General features: G+C 41.6%; 1 protein-coding gene across 2 annotated transcripts in view; it reads left to right on the top strand.

Annotated features, from left to right (window-relative positions):
- Positions 1-529: 529 nt before the first annotated feature.
- Positions 530-17,364, top strand: part of tubgcp3 (tubulin gamma complex component 3) — a 63,062-nt gene continuing 46,227 nt past the window's right edge. Inside the window, exons 1-9 of one of the 2 annotated variants that reach the window (XM_078403001.1) lie at positions 530-681; positions 5,486-5,593; positions 5,882-5,949; positions 8,000-8,077; positions 9,735-9,949; positions 12,610-12,779; positions 14,062-14,180; positions 15,671-15,796; positions 16,367-16,435. In XM_078403001.1, coding sequence (XP_078259127.1) covers positions 606-681; positions 5,486-5,593; positions 5,882-5,949; positions 8,000-8,077; positions 9,735-9,949; positions 12,610-12,779; positions 14,062-14,180; positions 15,671-15,796; positions 16,367-16,435 — 1,029 coding nt within the window. In that variant the 5' untranslated portion in view covers positions 530-605. Of the gene's footprint in view, positions 682-5,485; positions 5,594-5,881; positions 5,950-7,193; positions 7,572-7,999; positions 8,078-9,734; positions 9,950-12,609; positions 12,780-14,061; positions 14,181-15,670; positions 15,797-16,366; positions 16,436-17,364 lie in introns of those variants that run through there. The other variant, XM_078403002.1, reaches the window with a different exon arrangement.

Raw genomic sequence — 17,364 nt, forward strand, 5'->3', positions numbered from 1 at the left:
CTTAAAAATATCTATTAACTTGGATAGACACAAAAAGCTGGAGTAACTCAGCCGGGCAGGCAGCATCTCTGGAGAGAAGGAATGGGTGGCGTTTCGGGTCGAAACCCTTCTTCAGACTTGGTTCCACAGATTCACCACCCTTGTCTGAGTCATTTTACTAGCATTTTCTCTCGCGGGCATGAAGCATTCTACATTTATTTACCCCTTGACTCTGTTTTTCCATCTCCTTTTATTCCATGACCAGTTCCAATCCGTTGAACCTCTGACATTAAATTTCCTTGAACGAGTGCGCGCCCCCCACACGCCGTGCCCGCCCCTCATACGCCGTGCGCGCCCCCAACACGTCGTGCGCGCGCCCCCGACACCCCGTGCGCAACCCCCACCCCCACGCCGTGCCCGTCCCCCCCACGCCGTGCCCGTCCCCCCCACGCCGTGCCCGTCCCCCCCACGCCGTGCCCGCCCCCCCCACGCCGTGCGTGCGTTCCCCCCGGCCCTGCAGTTGCGGGGCGGCCTCCGGAAGCGGAAATGCAAATTTCCACCAGAGTTCGCGGGCTCCGAAAAAAAATGGCGCTGCCGGAGCGGGAGAACCGTTAGGCGGCGGAGTGATGGCGAGCGTGGATCACAAGTCGCCGAACCTGCTGCTGCAGAGCCTGTGTTGCCGGATCCTTGGCCGCAACGAGGGTGAGTGGTATCGAGGCGTGGAACCGGTTGCTGCGGACACCCACTGAGGAGACCGAAAGTCTCTGGCGAAGGGAGGGAGTGGAGGAGACTGGAATGAATTGGTGTTGTTTCTGACTCAACATGTTTTGCTTTTAGTTGCATCTGGCACTGGGGATGAAGGGGTTATTTTGCCATGTTATCGTGACAAAAACATTTCAGGGGACAGCAATTGTAGCATATTGTAGGTTCAAATCCATTTAAGAGATGAGATTGTTATCCCTTGAGCGCACTACAGGGAGTAAACTGTACTGTCAACGATCTTTCACGTGAGATGTCAAACTGTTGCCTGATCTACTTGCTGAGGGCATAAAGGACCCCATGCTGCTTTGGTAAGAACAGAGCAGTTATTCCTGGTGCTTTGAGAAATATTGTACCAGAGACAACATCATTAAATCATCTGCACTGGTTAATTTACACGTATTTCTTTTGTAACACAATTTTTTAAACTTTTAATGACCTAGGTTAACAATCCAGAGAAGTGACCTAATTCCTGTTATGTCAACTTAGATTTAAAATTAATATAGAAGAAAAGAAAACTCAGTAATGGTTATCCTGACAGTTCTCAATTATTAAACCTAATCTTGTTGATGATTTAGTCTAATATGCTTCCAGGCTTAATCTGGTGGAGTTTTAACTACCCTTTGCAATAGTCTCTCAGGGTTATCTGAGACTACATCAGGATCTATATTATAACAACAAAGACATTGGAGATTATGAAGGCGGCGATGTGCATTTTTGCTTTCATTTTGTTGATTACAGGAGTTGGGACATGATATTCCAACAGTACACAACGTAGTGATGCCGTTGTTGTTCTGATCTAGCTTTAGGAAGGATGTCATTAAGCTGGAAATGGTGCGGTGATGAGTGGTGTGACTTAGGGATTGGGGCTGGGTCCGTTACTGTTTGTCATCTTACTGATAAGGAGACACTGGATAGGCTGAGACTTTCCTCCCCCTGGTTGAGAGGTGACCTTATAGATGTATATAAATTCATGCGATGTATAAATAAGTTAAATAGTCCGTTTTTTTTCAGGTAACAGTCTAAAACCAGAGGGCATAGGTTTAAGGTGAGAGAGGAAAAATTTAAAAGGCAACCTTTTGACTCGGGGTGGTGGGTACGTAATGAGTTGTCAGAGGAAGCTGTACAGGTGGATATAATTACAGTGTGTAAAAGACATTTAGACAAGTATATGGATAGAAAAGGTGTAGAGAAATGCAGGCAAATAACATGAGCTCAAGTAGTGCTCAAGTGATCTGCCTGGACAAATTGGGCTAAAGGCTTATTTCCGTGCGGTATAATTAGTCATGGAGTCATGCAGCTTGAAAACAGGCCTTTTGGCCGAACTCATCCATGCTGACCAAGATACCCACCTATGCTAGTCCCATTTGTCTGTGTTTGAATCATATTTCTCTATAGCTTTCCTATTCAAGTACCTGTCCAAGTGTTTTTTTTTATATTGTTATCGGGCTTAGCTCGATTACTTCCTCTGACAACTCATTATATATATTCCCTAATCCCAGGAAAAAGGTTGTGTGCATTCTCAAAAAGTCCCTCATAACTTTAGACACCCATAAGATCACCCCTCAGTCATACACATTCCACAGAATAAAGTCCCAGCATGTTCAATCTCCATTTAATTCCAGTCCTGGCAACAAATTCTATGACTAATTATCATCGAATTGTATCATAACATTTATGTCAAAACAGAAAAGAAAACAAGGACGTAAAACAACCTGAACTCCAATTTGGATATGGCAAAGTGTCCTTTGAAGTCCTTGTTTTCCAGCATCCTCATTTGGGGATTAGTGTCAAAGTTAGGAGATCAGTCCCACAGAATAGTCAAGAAAAAAAACTGGCACTCATCCTTATTGTTATACCATACACACAATGTGTCAGATCCCTCCATCGTAGTCCTAAGTAGAACTTGGCCCACTGCCTGAGCTTACGTTGTAGAGCAGGGGTTCCCAACCTTTTTCGTCCCGTTTACCCCTTTGCAACTTTTTGAAAGTAAATTTACCCCCCACCCTGTTTTGTTCAGTAATTTGAGATTACACTTCTACCATAATAAAGCAACCGACAAAGGGGAAATTTAAAAATACTGTTTTTAACATTATTATTTTAAGTTCAAGTAACAAGAATAATAGCACATAACAAAGTTATTGCACTTATTTAAGAACAACTAATGATGAAAAGATACCGGTATACCAGAACCAAATGTAGTCAGTCAATATGTACAAATCCAGAATCAACAAATTTACCCCCTGGTTGGGAACCCTTGTTGTCGAGTTTGCAGTACAATAATATGTTGGTAAGAAGGGTTAAACTCAACTTTCTCTGATGTCAAGCATCAAGAGTGTTTAATTGTCATATGTACTGAAACGGAACAATGAAATTCTTACTTGCAGCAGCAAAACATGTTTGTAAACACAGTACTCATTTACTGACCACTGTCAGCTGATAATTCTATATTCCTCCCTATTGAATAACATTTGGAAGGAAAGCTGAAAGCAACGAGAGTACAGGATAAAACGAAAACAGAAAATCCTGGATATACTTAACAGGTCAGGCCGCAATTTTGAGAAGAGAAACAATAGTCAACTTTTCAGGTCCAAAATCCATTGCCAGAATTGGAAAGGAGATAAAATAAGCTTGTTAAGCTGCAGGAGGGATGGTGGGTGTCTCTGAGAAGGTAATGGGAAAATCAATAAACAGCAAACCTAACTGGTTAATGGGTGAGAGGGTGATATAGACAAAGAACCCAGACAAATGTGGCAGTTGTGAAATTCGCAGCAGGAGCACAAGCCCGGCTGATCAGCCTGAACATATCTTCCACCCTGAGAGAGAAATGAAACCTGAGCTAATATGGATGACTTATACAGACCTAGAAATCAAGTTATTTGAAATCACTATCAATAGACAATAGACAATAGGTGCAGGAGTAGGCCATTCAGCCCTTCGAGCCAGCACCGCCATTCAATGCGATCATGGCTGATCACTCTCAATCAGTACCCCGTTCCTGCCTTCTCCCCATACCCCCTCACTCCGCTATCCTTAAGAGCTCTATCCAGCTCTCTCTTGAAAGCATCCAACGAACTGGCCTCCACTGCCTTCTAAGGCAGAGAATTCCACACCTTCACCACTCTCTGACTGAAAAAGCTCTTCCTCATCTCCGTTCTAAATGGCCTACCCCTTATTCTTAAACTGTGGCCCCTTGTTCTGGATTCCCCCAACATTGGGAACATGTTTCCTGCCTCTAATGTGTCCAATCCCCTAATTATCTTATATGTTTCAATAAGATCCCCCCTCATCCTTCTAAATTCCAGTGTATACAAGCCCAATCGCTCCAGCCTTTCAACATACGACAGTCCCGCCATTCCGGGAATTAACCTAGTGAACCTACGCTGCACGCCCTCCATAGCAAGAATATCCTTCCTCAAATTTGGAGACCAAAACTGCACACAGTACTCCAGGTGTGGTCTCACCAGGGCCCGGTACAACTGTAGAAGGACCTCTTTGCTCCTATACTCAACTCCTCTTGTTACGAAGGCCAACATTCCATTGGCTTTCTTCACTGCCTGCTGTACCTGCATGCTTCCTTTCATTGACTGATGCACTAGGACACCCAGATCTCGTTGAACTCCCCCTCCTCCTAACTTGACACCATTCAGATAATAATCTGCCTTTCTATTCTTACTTCCAAAGTGAATAACCTCACACTTATCTACATTAAACTGCATCTGCCATGTATCCGCCCACTCACACAACCTGTCCAAGTCACCCTGCAGCCTTATTGCATCTTCCTCACAATTCACACTACCCCCCAGCTTAGTATCATCTGCAAATCTGCTATCGAGTCCAAAAGGCGACATTGCCCAGTTGTAAAATTAGGTGCGTTTCCTCAAGTTTCATTGGGCATCACTGTAACAGTACAAGAGGTCACAGACTGATAGGTGAGAGTGGATGAAGAGTTAAAATTATTGCAATTAAGAAAACAAAAGCCTGCTAATATTGTGCTGGTGGATTTTTTTTTAAATGTTTGATGTTTCTATAAAAGAGGTGCTGTAACAAAATGAAGGTATTTAATCTCAAAAGTATGGGGATAGTATTGAATGGGAGTTATTCTGGTGACCATGAAAACAATTCATAGTTCATTTAAAACCCATAGTTGGTAGCATTGTTCTGTAAATACTAAATGCATGAGCTAAGTGGATTAAAAAGGAGACATAATCAAATTTTGCAATGATGTAGTTAAGAGCATATATGCAACTCAAAGTAGATCCAAATGGAGTTAGATACATACATAGATAATAGTTGCAGGGGTAGGCCCTTCGAGCCAGCACCGCCATTCAATGTGATCATGGCTGATCATCCACAATCAGTACCCTGTTCCTGCCTTTTCCCCATACCCCTTGATTCCGCTATTTCACGTGCGGAAATATTAATGGTTTTGAGATGAAAGTGAGGATGTAAACTGCTTTATTTGAGTGGGTAAACATTGGGAATCTACACCCAAAGTTTTTTTCCTTCTGTATTCCCTTTCCAAAATGTTTTTATTATCTAAGAACATTTGCTAACTGATAGCATTAAAAAAAAAACTCAACTTGGTATTATGATGCTTAATGTAAAATATAAAGGACACAAAATGCATTACAATCTGTATCATTCAGACTCTGATTAGGATCTTTATATCTTTGATTTTTTTTGGCCAGGATTTAAGTTCTTATCAGACCCGTGTATCTGAAATTGTCTCTAATTGTGTTCACAGCTGATGTTGCTCAGCAGTTTCAGTATGCTGTGCGAGTTATTGGAAGCAATTTTGCCCCCACTGTGGAGCGGGATGAATTTCTTGTGGCTGAAAAAATCAAGAAAGAAAGTAAGTTTGTTCTCTTTCCAACTCTGTAACGTAGAAAAATATCTGTGTTATACATAGTAGGAAGAAGAGAAAAAAATGTTCACTTCAACTGAAATCACAATGCTTGTTACTTTCCATCAAATTTCTTCACAAATCTTAGTTTTTGAGTCAGTGAAATGTGGATAACTTCTTGAAAATCCACATTTCTTCACAGAATTGAAGTGGGATACATGGCTTTACTGGTGTATAGACTTGAATGTGAAACTCTTATTGTGCTCATGCTATCTTTTCTAATGCTTTCTTTTGCAGTGGTGAGGCAGAGAAGGGAGGCAGATGCAGCTTTATTTTCAGAACTTCATCGTAAGCTGCAATCGCAGGTAAGAAAAAATAAAGTTTGATGGAAGAAAAATAAAAGTCATAGCTCCTTTTTCTGTGCATGTAAATCTAACTCCCGATGTTACAACTCTTTTTGAATTTTGAGATTAGATACGTGGGGAATTACACCTATAAATATGTACTCTGCCATTTCTACTCATGTTTGACTAAGACTAATGGCTAAGAGGGACTCTGGATAGGGACCCAAATGAGTCAAGGTGCCAGCGAGTATGTAAAAGGTGATTCTTTCCTGACCCACTGTTTCTAATTGATAGGAAAACAAAAAGGAAAAGGATGTCTGTTGGAATATTAAATGGTCTATAATTCCAAGTTTTTTACTTTGCAACCAATCCTTAAATAAAAGCGTAACATTAGCCAACCTCACCCGTCTTTTGGGACCTCACCCGTTGCTAGCGATTATGCATATATCTCTGACAGGGCTCCCGCAATTTCTTCCCAAGCTCCCAATGGTGTTCTTGGGTATACCTGTCAAGCCCCACAGATTGATCTACCTTCATGTGTTTTTGGACGTCAAGCACATTCTTGACTCTGTCCTCAGAACATCCTCATTAACTTGCCTGAGTTCCCTAGTCTTAATGTCTGTCTTCATCGTCAAAACAGAGGAGTGATATTCATTGAAGCCTTAGCCATTTCTTGCAGCTCCAACATAGATGAGGGGTCTTATTCGCTCCGTTGTTATTCTTTTTCCCTTACTGTACATAAAAACTCCTTGGATTTTCCTTAATCATGTCTGCTAAGCATATCCCCCTTTGGCCCTCCTGATTTCCTGAAGTATACTGTGTGCCTTATAATCATGCAGGTATTCACTTGATCCCAACTGCTTATCATATCATATCATATATATACAGCCGGAAACAGGCCTTTTCGGCCCACCAAGTCCGTGCCGCCCAGCGATCCCCGTACACTAACACTATCCTACACCCACTAGGGACAATTTTTACATTTACCCAGCCAATTAACCTACATACCTGTACGTCTTTGGAGTGTGGGAGGAAACCGAAGATCTCGGAGAAAACCCACGCAGGTCACGGGGAGAACGTACAAATTCCTTACAGTGCAGCACCCGTAGTCAGGATCGAACCTGAGTCTCCGGCGCTGCATTCGCTGTAAAGCAGCAACTCTACCGCTGCGCTACCGTGCCGCCCTATACCATGTACCGTGCCGCTTGTACCTATACCATGTCTCCTTTGTTTTGAGCAGAGTTTCAATATCTTTTGTTATCCAGGGTTTCTTCTACCAGCCCTGACCTTCACTTTAACTGGAACATGCAGACCTTGAACTTTGGCTATTTCACTTTTTAAGGCCTCCCACTGCTGGAGGTCCCTTTGCCCACCTCTTTGGATGATCCCTCACTAATGTCATCTCGGACTACTGAAATGATTTCCTATTTAATCAAAAATGCAACTCTCCCTCCTCTCTTTCACCATTGATCCCTGTAACATCTGTACCCTAGCACATTAAGGCCAGTCCTGTCCCTCAGTTGGCCATGTTTCTGGAATGGCTATGATACCCTAGTTCCCCTCACCCATCCATGCCCTGAGTTCATTTGCCTTGCCTGTCGATCATGGATTGATTCCACAATTTTCCTTCTACTATTAACTGGGTAAGTTAATTCAAAAACTAGATATCAGGTTTCTGTTACCCAAAAGAGTAATGTAATTCTTGCCTATCCTTGTCTTCAATCAATACTGTTTATCCTTGTGTTTATGAATTTTGCGTGGCTACATATTTCCCTCCTCCCTATCATGCCCCACTTCCCTAGCCAACTTATCAAACACAAGCTGCTGGTGGTTTTTTTAAATTCCACTGATCACCCCCATACCCCTTGAATGTGTAAAGAGCTATTGGTACCTTGGGTGAATGAATTGTCATAATGATGCATTTTCAGCATGTAGAAAATCGCCTTTAACTATCTGTGCTTGTCTAAATAATTCTGCTTTTTTTTTCATCTTTTACGATCACATGCTTCGTATTGTATTATAATTGTGGAGATATGATTTGAGATCATAACTATGTTTTCCTCACATATAGGGTATAATCAAAAACAGATGGGCTGTACTCTATCTCCTGCTCAGCCTCAGTGAGGATCCACGTAAACCCCTGAGCAAGGTATCAAGGGAAGAATTATTGAATGTTTAATTTTTCCTGATTGGTTCTGATAATATTGTTTTATGCTCCTCCTACGATACTGGTTTAGCCTGACTGTAATGTGGAAACTGAAACTATTGATCATAGTACAGGCTTGATCCAATATATATTTTTTTGCAAGTTTAATAGAAACACTTGTTTTTTTTCTATTTGGTTCTAATTACTAAAAATCAAAGTTGTGATGTGTTTTGTGACCTTGTTGGTTTGCAGCGGGATTTTCAATGCTTTCTGTCTCTGTATTCTCTTCCTCAACCCAAAGTAGAACACCTGTTTTGAAGGCGCTGGGTAACGTCTTTTAAAAAAATGAACTAACATTTGTCAAACGTATGCTCCGTGTGTAGTTGTGGTTTGCTGCTCTTGGGTAGGACTTGAAAGCTATTCCTAAGCCACCTTAATAGAGGATATTGCTAGCTAGTTAATATTACAGTAAACCCTTATTATAACGGACCAGAGTAGGGAGGGAATGGTATCTGTTAATGCCAATTGTTCACTGTTACCGAGTAAGGTATTATCATTGTATGTAGTTGAAACAAAGAACTGTGGATGATGGTTAACACACAAAAGGACACAAAGTGCTGGAGTAACCCATTCTCAGGTAGCATCTCTAGAGGACATGGATATCTGATATCGGGACCCTTTTTCAGACTGAATCAGTCTGTTAAGTTGCTCCAGCAGTTTGTGTCGTTTCACCTTATAAATTGGCCCCAATGGTTCTGGTCTGCACCAGTGAGCCCTTCTTCACCAGCTACCACATGGTCCCGTGTTGTTTCGCCTCACGTTGTAACCCCTGGCCATCAGCCTTTTGTGGGGCTCCCCCACCCCCCCTTAACTGCTGCCGCTTCTTCCTATTGGCCATCTCTTTGTCTGCTCCACTGCCAACATCTTCCAGGGTGGAGTACGTTGGTAAACTCCGGGGGACCGGGGGGGGGGGGGGGAGGCCTAGTGGACAGAGCGACCAGAGAAGCAGGAGGAGAGCCGACAAAGCAATGATCAAAGCGAAGAAGTGGCAGCTGGTGAGAGCCAGGGAGGCCCACTGTGACCAAGTGTGTCCTGGCGGTGGCCTGAAGAAAGCGTTGTCCCCAAGGGCTACAACGTGAGCTGCAGCAACAGCTGCGTCAAACAGATTATGCACTGAGTGAAGAAGGGCTTGCTGGTGCTCCTTGTAATCTGGTCGGTGTCAGAGGCCAGTGTGAGCCAGGGGTTGCATTGGCAGGTTTTTCTTTTAGTTTTTTTTGTTTTAGAGATTCAGCGCGAAAACGGGCCCTTCGGCCCACCGTGTCCGCACACATTAACACACACTAGGGACAATTTACACATAACAAGCCAATTAACCTACAAACCTGTATGTATTTGGAATGTGGGAGGAAACCGAACCCGGGTCTCTGGTGCTGCAAGGACTGTAAGGCAGCAACTCTACCACTGCGCCACCGTGCTGCACTGTCCACTAAAATCGAAATCCCCTATAAAGGGGTCTGTTAAAATGAGGGTTTACAGTACACAAATATTTATTGTAAGTTTCAAGTACTGAGATGTGTAATAGCTTTTGTTGTTGGATTTAAATAGACTTTAAAATATGTTTTATATTCGTTATCTGAGCTTCCTTCTTGTGCTTTTCCAGGTTGCTAATTATGCAGCATTATTTGCGCAAGCATTGCCAAGGGATGCGCATTCTACTCCTTACTACTACTCCAGACCACAGTCTCTCCCTTTAACTTATACTGACAGAGCTCCTTCCTCTCAAAGTGCTGGCAGCATGGGAAGTAGTGGAGTTGGTAGCATTGGTATATATGGGTTAAATGGACCAACTCCAACCCCTCAGTCCTTATTACCAGGGTAAGTAGTCTTCTGTTCTCTAACTTAAAGGTAAAATGAATGTAAAATTATTGCATTACTTTGGGATAGTTTCTGATGCAGTGGAGGCAGCTGCGTATGACTTGAGTTGTATTTTCCTTGTACAGACGCAACTCCAATTTGTTGCTTTTTCAGATTTCACTTGAATGTCTCTGGAGCGAAGGGCATTCCCTGCTGACTCAGAATTCAAAGTTTAAAATTCTTTGTTGGCTGTCCATGCAAATACACTAGATGACACTGAAATGGGCGGTATTGTAGATTGTGAAAAATTGCAGCAGGATCTTGATCAGTTTGAGCAAGTGGGCTGAGGAATGGTTAATGGCCTTTGATGCAGATAAGTGCGAGGTGTTGCATTTTGGGAAGTCAACCTAGGGCAGGACCTTCACAGGGAATGGTATGGACCTAGGGAGTGTTGTAGTGCAGAGGGACCTAGGAGTGGAGGTACATAGTTCCTTGAAAGTGACGACCACGTTGGTTGGTCGAGAAGGCTTTCGATACATTGGCCTTCATGGTACTATATAGGAGTTGAGATGTTATTCTACAGTTGCACAACATGTTGATGAGGCTGCATTTGGAGCATTGTGTTCATTTTTAGTCACAATTTGGCGGAAAGTTTCCGCTTTCTTATTTTATTTCCGCCATCCCGATTTCACCTCACATTTTTCCGCAAAACACATACCTCGCCTCACTCCGCTGGCCCGGCCTCACCTCGCCGCTGGCACGGCCTTGCATTGCCGCTGGCCCCGACTTGCCTCGCCTCTGGCCCCGACTCGCCTCACCGTTGGCCCCGACTCACCTTGCCGCTGGACTCGCCTTGCTGCATTGCGCGAGGCCCGTTGATGTTGAGAGGGGAGTGGGGGTCGGGGTGGTGGATGAAGGGAGTGGGGGTGGGAGGGGAGTGGGGGTGGGAGGGGAGTGGGAGAGGATGGGGAGGGGGAGTGGAGGTGGGGGGAAAAGGTGGGGAGGGTGGGAGTGGGGGCGAAGGGTAGGGGAGTAGGCGGGAGTGGGGGGGTGGGAGTCGGGAGGGGGGTAGGAGTCGGGAGTGGGGGAAGGGCGGCAGTCGGGGGGAACGGGGGGAGGGGCGTCGGGAGTGGGTGTAGAGTGGGGGTGGGTAGTGGAGGTGGGGTCAGTGAGGAGGAGTGGGGGGGACATGGACTGTTGTGATTTGCTGTTGAAGACCACTGGAGCAAGTATGTCTTCAATGAAATTAGGTATGTGCATTTGAAACTCTTTCTTTTGAAACTTAGTCATACATTTTGTGTAAGGAAAAATCAAAATAGAGAAAACAAAACAAAATAATCTTTGTGTTGTAAAATGTATTTCTGTTCAATAACCTTTCTATAAATAGCAGAATATACTCATGATAGGCCTGACATAGTCCAAGAACTACGGACTGTTGGAAATAATAGTCGTTTTTCACACATGAATGTAGCGCAACCCGTACGCGCATTTGGCGTGCATACTTTATTTTGCTGAAAAGTTGCATTATGCGCCATATTATGAATTTTGATGTAAAATTCTGAATTTTGGACATCAAATTTCTGAATATGTAAACTCAAATGTTGGGAGGTCTGCAACACCACTGGGTATTTTGTTTTTTCTCATAATTCTGTTGAAATCCAGACAATTACCGTACATTTATTTACCATATGTTTGACCTCCCTGCTGTAGAAGTATGTTCTTACTGTTCACTCTGATCAAACTTAACAATTTAATGCTGTTCGACTAAATTTTAACTTAGAGTCCTTTGTTCAAACATTATCGGGTCTAATATCATCCCTGACAGCATCCTTATAAACAAAACGGTTAAAAAATCTCAATTTGTAAATCTGAAATACAAACACAAAATGATGGAAACACTCAGCGAGTCAGGCAGAATCTGTGGAAAGAGAAAAAGAGTTAAAGTTTCAGATCCAAGATTCTTCTCAGACCTGAAATGTTAACTCTGTTTCTCTTTCCACAGGTGCCACCTGAACGGCTGAGTATTTCCAGCATTTTCTAGCCTCAAACAAGTAAAGCAAGCTGCGGACGGCATGATGATCCTAGGTGACACATTTTTCCACTTTTTCATTGTATTTTGGGGAACATGTCTGGGCGGGAACAGCAGTTTTTGAAAATGTATTCATTGTTTGTATTGGGCTTTACTGACAAGGCCAGCATTTGATGACTCCCATTACCTTTGAGAAGGTGATTGTAAACTGCTGCCTTGAACTGCTGTAGTCTAGTGAAAGTACTCTAAAATTGCTGATGGGCAAGGAATTGCAGGATTTAGAGTCAGATGCAATGGAAGTCAAGATCATCTGTGACGTAGAGGAGAACCTGCAGGTGGTGTTGTTTCCATGCATCTCCTGGTCTTGGTGATGGCGGTCGTAGGACTGAGAGATGCTGTCAGTTCTGCCTGGATAAATAGCTGGAGTTCATTTTGATAGACATTACAGCACAGGATACCCACTCAACTCCCAGTTTCTGAAATAGTGTCGTTATAAATCTGGTAATGTGGTCATTCAGTTGTTTTGACCAAGTTTTCTGTGCTGACTTCTGTGCATTCCAAGCTACCTATAAATTACTAGAAAATAAATGACATGCTTTAAACAGGTCAAATTATTTCAAAAATGTAATTTGTCATTTGTTTTCATTGCCAGACAAACATACCAATCTACGGCAACAGCAGATACAATGAGGCAGCAGTTAGGATCACGGCTTGCCTGGGCATTGTCTGCTGCTCAACCTTCATCGTTACCTACCTCAAAAGGCCTTCCTGGCTCTATCTCTCGCAATATGTCAAGACTGAGACGCGAAGGTGATCTTGCCTGTAAGTAGTCATTTGGTTCTAATTTTTGTGGTCAACAAGTTATCATGAGAGAAAGTTTTCCAAAACCCTTTTATAGATTAACTGGTCAGCGATTTTGTGGGAAGGCCTTTTGTGCACATTGGCTTTAATGTTTTCTACATACAGCAGTTCAAAAAATCCTTTATCATCTGTAAACTTCCAATAGGGATACTTGCAAGTGGAGAGTAAGTGTGGTTTGTCTTTTATACAGCGATGGACTGTTTGGAATTAGAACCAGAGAGATGATGTAGCAGGCCTGGTGCTATGGGTGAACATAGGCTTTGCAGCCTCTTGTGTAAAATGGAAGAACATTTTCCCTTTGATAATAATTCTTATATTTTTGTATTCCAATTACTGTTTGATGGCCTAATTTTTATTTGCAACATGCTCATAATGTAATACCACTGAATTGTTCACATTTGATTAATTAGATCAGCAGTTGATGACTTCTGCAAGGTATCAGGGAGCTCCATCCTGTTAAGCTTTGGTTTTCTTAAATATTTTGTTTGTAACATTGATAAATTGGTTGGCCTTAGCACAAGTCTCTCGATTTAATGGTGGACAAGAAATTATTTTCTCACTTAAAGCTCCATTCGCTGAAAACAAGACACATGAATGCCTGGCTTGGTGGATAATTACTTGCACAGTCTAAAGGCATTATATTGCCCACAACTGATGGAATGTTTCCAATGCCTCAAGGAATCCAAGCAGTGAGAGAGTTTAAGACGTAGCATTGGGAAGGGATAAGAAAGTGCCTAAAATTGTCAACAGGTTGAACAGTAGAGAGAAAGAGTGAACATTTCAAGTTGATGAACTGTATTCATCATGCAGGTTATCAACCTGAAACAGAACTCTGTTTCTATCTTTATAGATGTTGGCTTTGCTGGTGAGTCTTTCCAGCATGTTCTGCTCTTATTTCAGATTTCTAGCGTTTTCCTTTTGCTTTTGGTGCAGAGGAAAGAAGTAGTTCACATCAATATTCTCGAGCAACTTCTGGTGTGTTTTTGATGACTATTTATGTCAACTCATACAAAATCGTGCAAAATGCTGACTGCTGCCTACCATGTCTCCTGGTGTAATAAAGTATTTTTGATAGAACCCACTCTTTTCTAAAGTCAGTACTGAAGTAAGATATTGCAGAAACTTCAAATTGTTGCCCATGATTGTGTGCTGATACTGTGCTCTGTGGTTTAACTGTTAAACACAACCTGTTGAAGGAGAACCAGTGAAAGGCAAGGTACTGATCTATTGTTTCATTTTTCAGCATCTGCAGAAGTTACAGAGGTCGCACTGGTCAGAGATATTCTTTATGTCTTCCAGGGAATTGATGGCAAATGTATCAAAATGTGTAATTCTGAAAACTGCTATAAAATTGATTCCAAGGTATTTCGCCTTCAATAACTCTTTGCAATTAAAAAATAAATTATTGTGCAAGATTTACCATTTATATATTAGCATAGATGCTTTTTATTTGTTGCTTAAACCACTATTTTAATGAACAGAACATAGTAAGTAGTTAAACACAAAGCTTTCATTTAAAAACCATGTGTTTTTACTCTGAGGTGGTTGTCATTATTTCTGTGTGCGATTGTCAATATCCTGAAAATGTTGTGGGCAATTAGATTGCTTACTCGTACTACCACAAAACAAATCGCTCAGCTATCCATAGTAAATTATTGTGACAAAATACTTTCAAACCAAGACCACAGGAAAATAAGAGCAGGAATAGGCCACAAGACACCTCAAGGCAGAACTGCCATTTAATATGATCATGGCTGATTTTATGTGTGCCAGTCCTTCAAAGCTTGCAATTTCTCGACATTTCAAATATTTATCTATCTCCAACTTAAATATTTCTAATCTGGTCTCCACCTACTCTGTGGGGAGAAAATTCCAGAGATTCACTACTCTCTGTGTGAAGAAATTTCTATGCACTAGTTTTAAATGAACAACGCCCTTACCTTGTAACTGTGTCGCTTTGTCGTAATTCTCCCGCAAGTGAAAATATTTCAACATCTCAAACTAGACCAAGTGGACACATTGGGCCCAAACCTCTCCTACATTGGTGCAGCACCCTCTCCTCTCCTCTCCTCTCTCCTCTCCTCTCCTCTCCTCTCCTCTCCTCTCCTCTCCTCTCCTCTCCTCTCCTCTCCTCTCCTCCCCTCCCCTCCCCTCAACCCCCCTTATCCTCCCTCCACCCCCTCCCTCCCGAGGAGATATATTTAAACTTTATATTGCGAATAACTTAAAAAAAAATAACCGATTTCAATGAAACTTCATCCATTAGCACCAAAGAGAGTGAATAAGGTGGGCTTAAAATTGTCACGCTATCGTGTACCGTTTTGGCTGTAGTTCAGAAACAAACAAACAAACGAGTTTTAGTATATAGATGTTCTTCAAAACTCGAAGGAATATACCCAAACTGTCTAGATTCTTTTGATAGGGCAAACCAGAAAATGAGAATGGGTTTATTTCACATTTAGTTATTTCAAAATGAGATCTCTTTTAAAATGTATAATTTATGTGCCTATTTTTGATCCATTGCCCAAACCCTCCATTGCAGCTTCCCCTGACCTGCCTGTAATTGCTGCATGTGTCGTCTTCTCTGGTAGCTAAATATATATTTTTTAAATCACACAAACTAAACTTTGTAGCAAATGGGTCTCCGTTTGTACGTATGCCTAGTAAGAAGGATTGAAAGAGTGGTCCAAAAGTGTGCAAGCAATTCATAACTCCAATCAGTATGTTGCTTCCCACCCAGAAACCTGGTGCTTCAAGATTTGGATTAAAATTAATGTATTGGAAGACCTGAGTGGATTCTTGGACAAAATTTGCCAAAACTTAGATTGATTTTCATTTTATGTTCCTTTCAGTTGGGAGTATCAAAATCTCTGAGAGATACAGTGAGTAGATTATCAGAACTTGGATGGCTTCATAATAAAATAAGAAAATATACAGATCAAAGATGCTTAGATTGTGCCTTTGGTCTTGTGGGGCAGGTAAGTTTAATTCACCTCATTTCATCTATATCAGAACTGAAACTTGCCACAAGATGCCCTGTATGAGTAAGATAGCCTGAATAAGATCAAGAATCGAGTAACATGTTTTTATTAGTTATCCAACTCTCCTTGCCTATTTTTTTTGTCTTTCACTATCTGGTAACCTGTTCTGTTCCCCTTACCCCCAAATTTGACCTGAGCTATTAGACACTCAATGACTGCCTGGTAAATTATTTATCCTTAAAGTAAATTCTGAGATTAGTGTTAAATGTTCCATTTGTTTAATTTCTGTGCCCTGCTTGCTTGATCATACTTTTTAAATACTTATTTGCTTGCAGTGAGAAATTCGGTTGGCATCATTTATTGCTTGCAGTGAGAAGCAAATTCCAAAGATATTAACTTTCTTAGTGAAACATCCTGATCCCAGTTGTGTTTAAAACCATTGAGGATCAGCCTTGTGTACCTAAATGTTCTCTACTGTTAACTTCATTTTTAAAAAAACATATGCATTTAAGAAATTTTGAAATCATGGGTTATCTATTTCAGCCGCTTCAAATTTTCTTCCTGCAGAGTTTTTGTGCTTCCTTGCATCAGGAACTGAAAGAATATTACAGGTTACTTTCTGTTTTACATTCCCAGGTAAGACACTTTGCAGTTCTCACATTTACCCAGTTACTGGTTATTCAAAGTCACTTCCTGTCGCCTCTAAAACTGCACACTTGCGTGTGGATACTGTGCGTGGTTACAATTGTAAATTAAATTCATATTTGCTAATGTGTTTGTAAAGCTGCAGCAAATAAGAATTTCATTTTTCTGTTCCAGTACATTAGATACAATTGACTCTTGATGTTGATTCAATTTCAATATTCCTGTCCATTATACAAATTTCAAGCTGTTTTATTGTTTTCTGTTAGCCTATTAGTTTCTTAGCTTGGTTTTGTAAAATTCATGATTTTATTTTATTTTTTGGATCATGCATTTTAATTCTACTTTGCTTTGATACTAGTGATAAAGAATTATGAATTTGCTGGTGATGAGACCTTGCTGATGATAAGGTCTATGTTCTTTGTAGAGGAATACCAGTGCATGTGGCTAGATAAGCCTCTTTTGAGCCAGATGGAGCTTTAAACGTGCATTCATTGTAACTAGGGCCAGTGATATTAGTGTATAAAGGCACCACAGGCAGTATGGACATGGAGGGGCAAAGGCCCTGTTTCTGGTCTCATTAATGTACTGTAATGTTGCATCAAATTTTCTCTAATTTTATGCAACATACTCCTTGCAGTAAAGGTCAATATTACTTATTTGCTGTGCCTCCATGCAAACTATTTTTCATCTGGAGGAACGCTCAGACACCTTTTGACACAAGAATCCAATAAGTTAGGAGCAGGAGGAGACCTGCAGGCATCTCAAGTCTGCCCAGCACTGCAATATGATGATGACTGATCTATTCTGGCCTCGATATGTTCTGCATCAGTTCCCCATAGCCTTCAATTCACCAAACTCTCTAATATTTATCTATTTCCTTCTCAAATATTTGTAATAATGTTTGAGGATGCTCTTCAAAC

Source organism: Rhinoraja longicauda, chromosome 7 (genome assembly GCF_053455715.1).
Source record: "Rhinoraja longicauda isolate Sanriku21f chromosome 7, sRhiLon1.1, whole genome shotgun sequence".
Classification (NCBI taxonomy): Eukaryota; Metazoa; Chordata; class Chondrichthyes; order Rajiformes; family Arhynchobatidae; genus Rhinoraja; species Rhinoraja longicauda.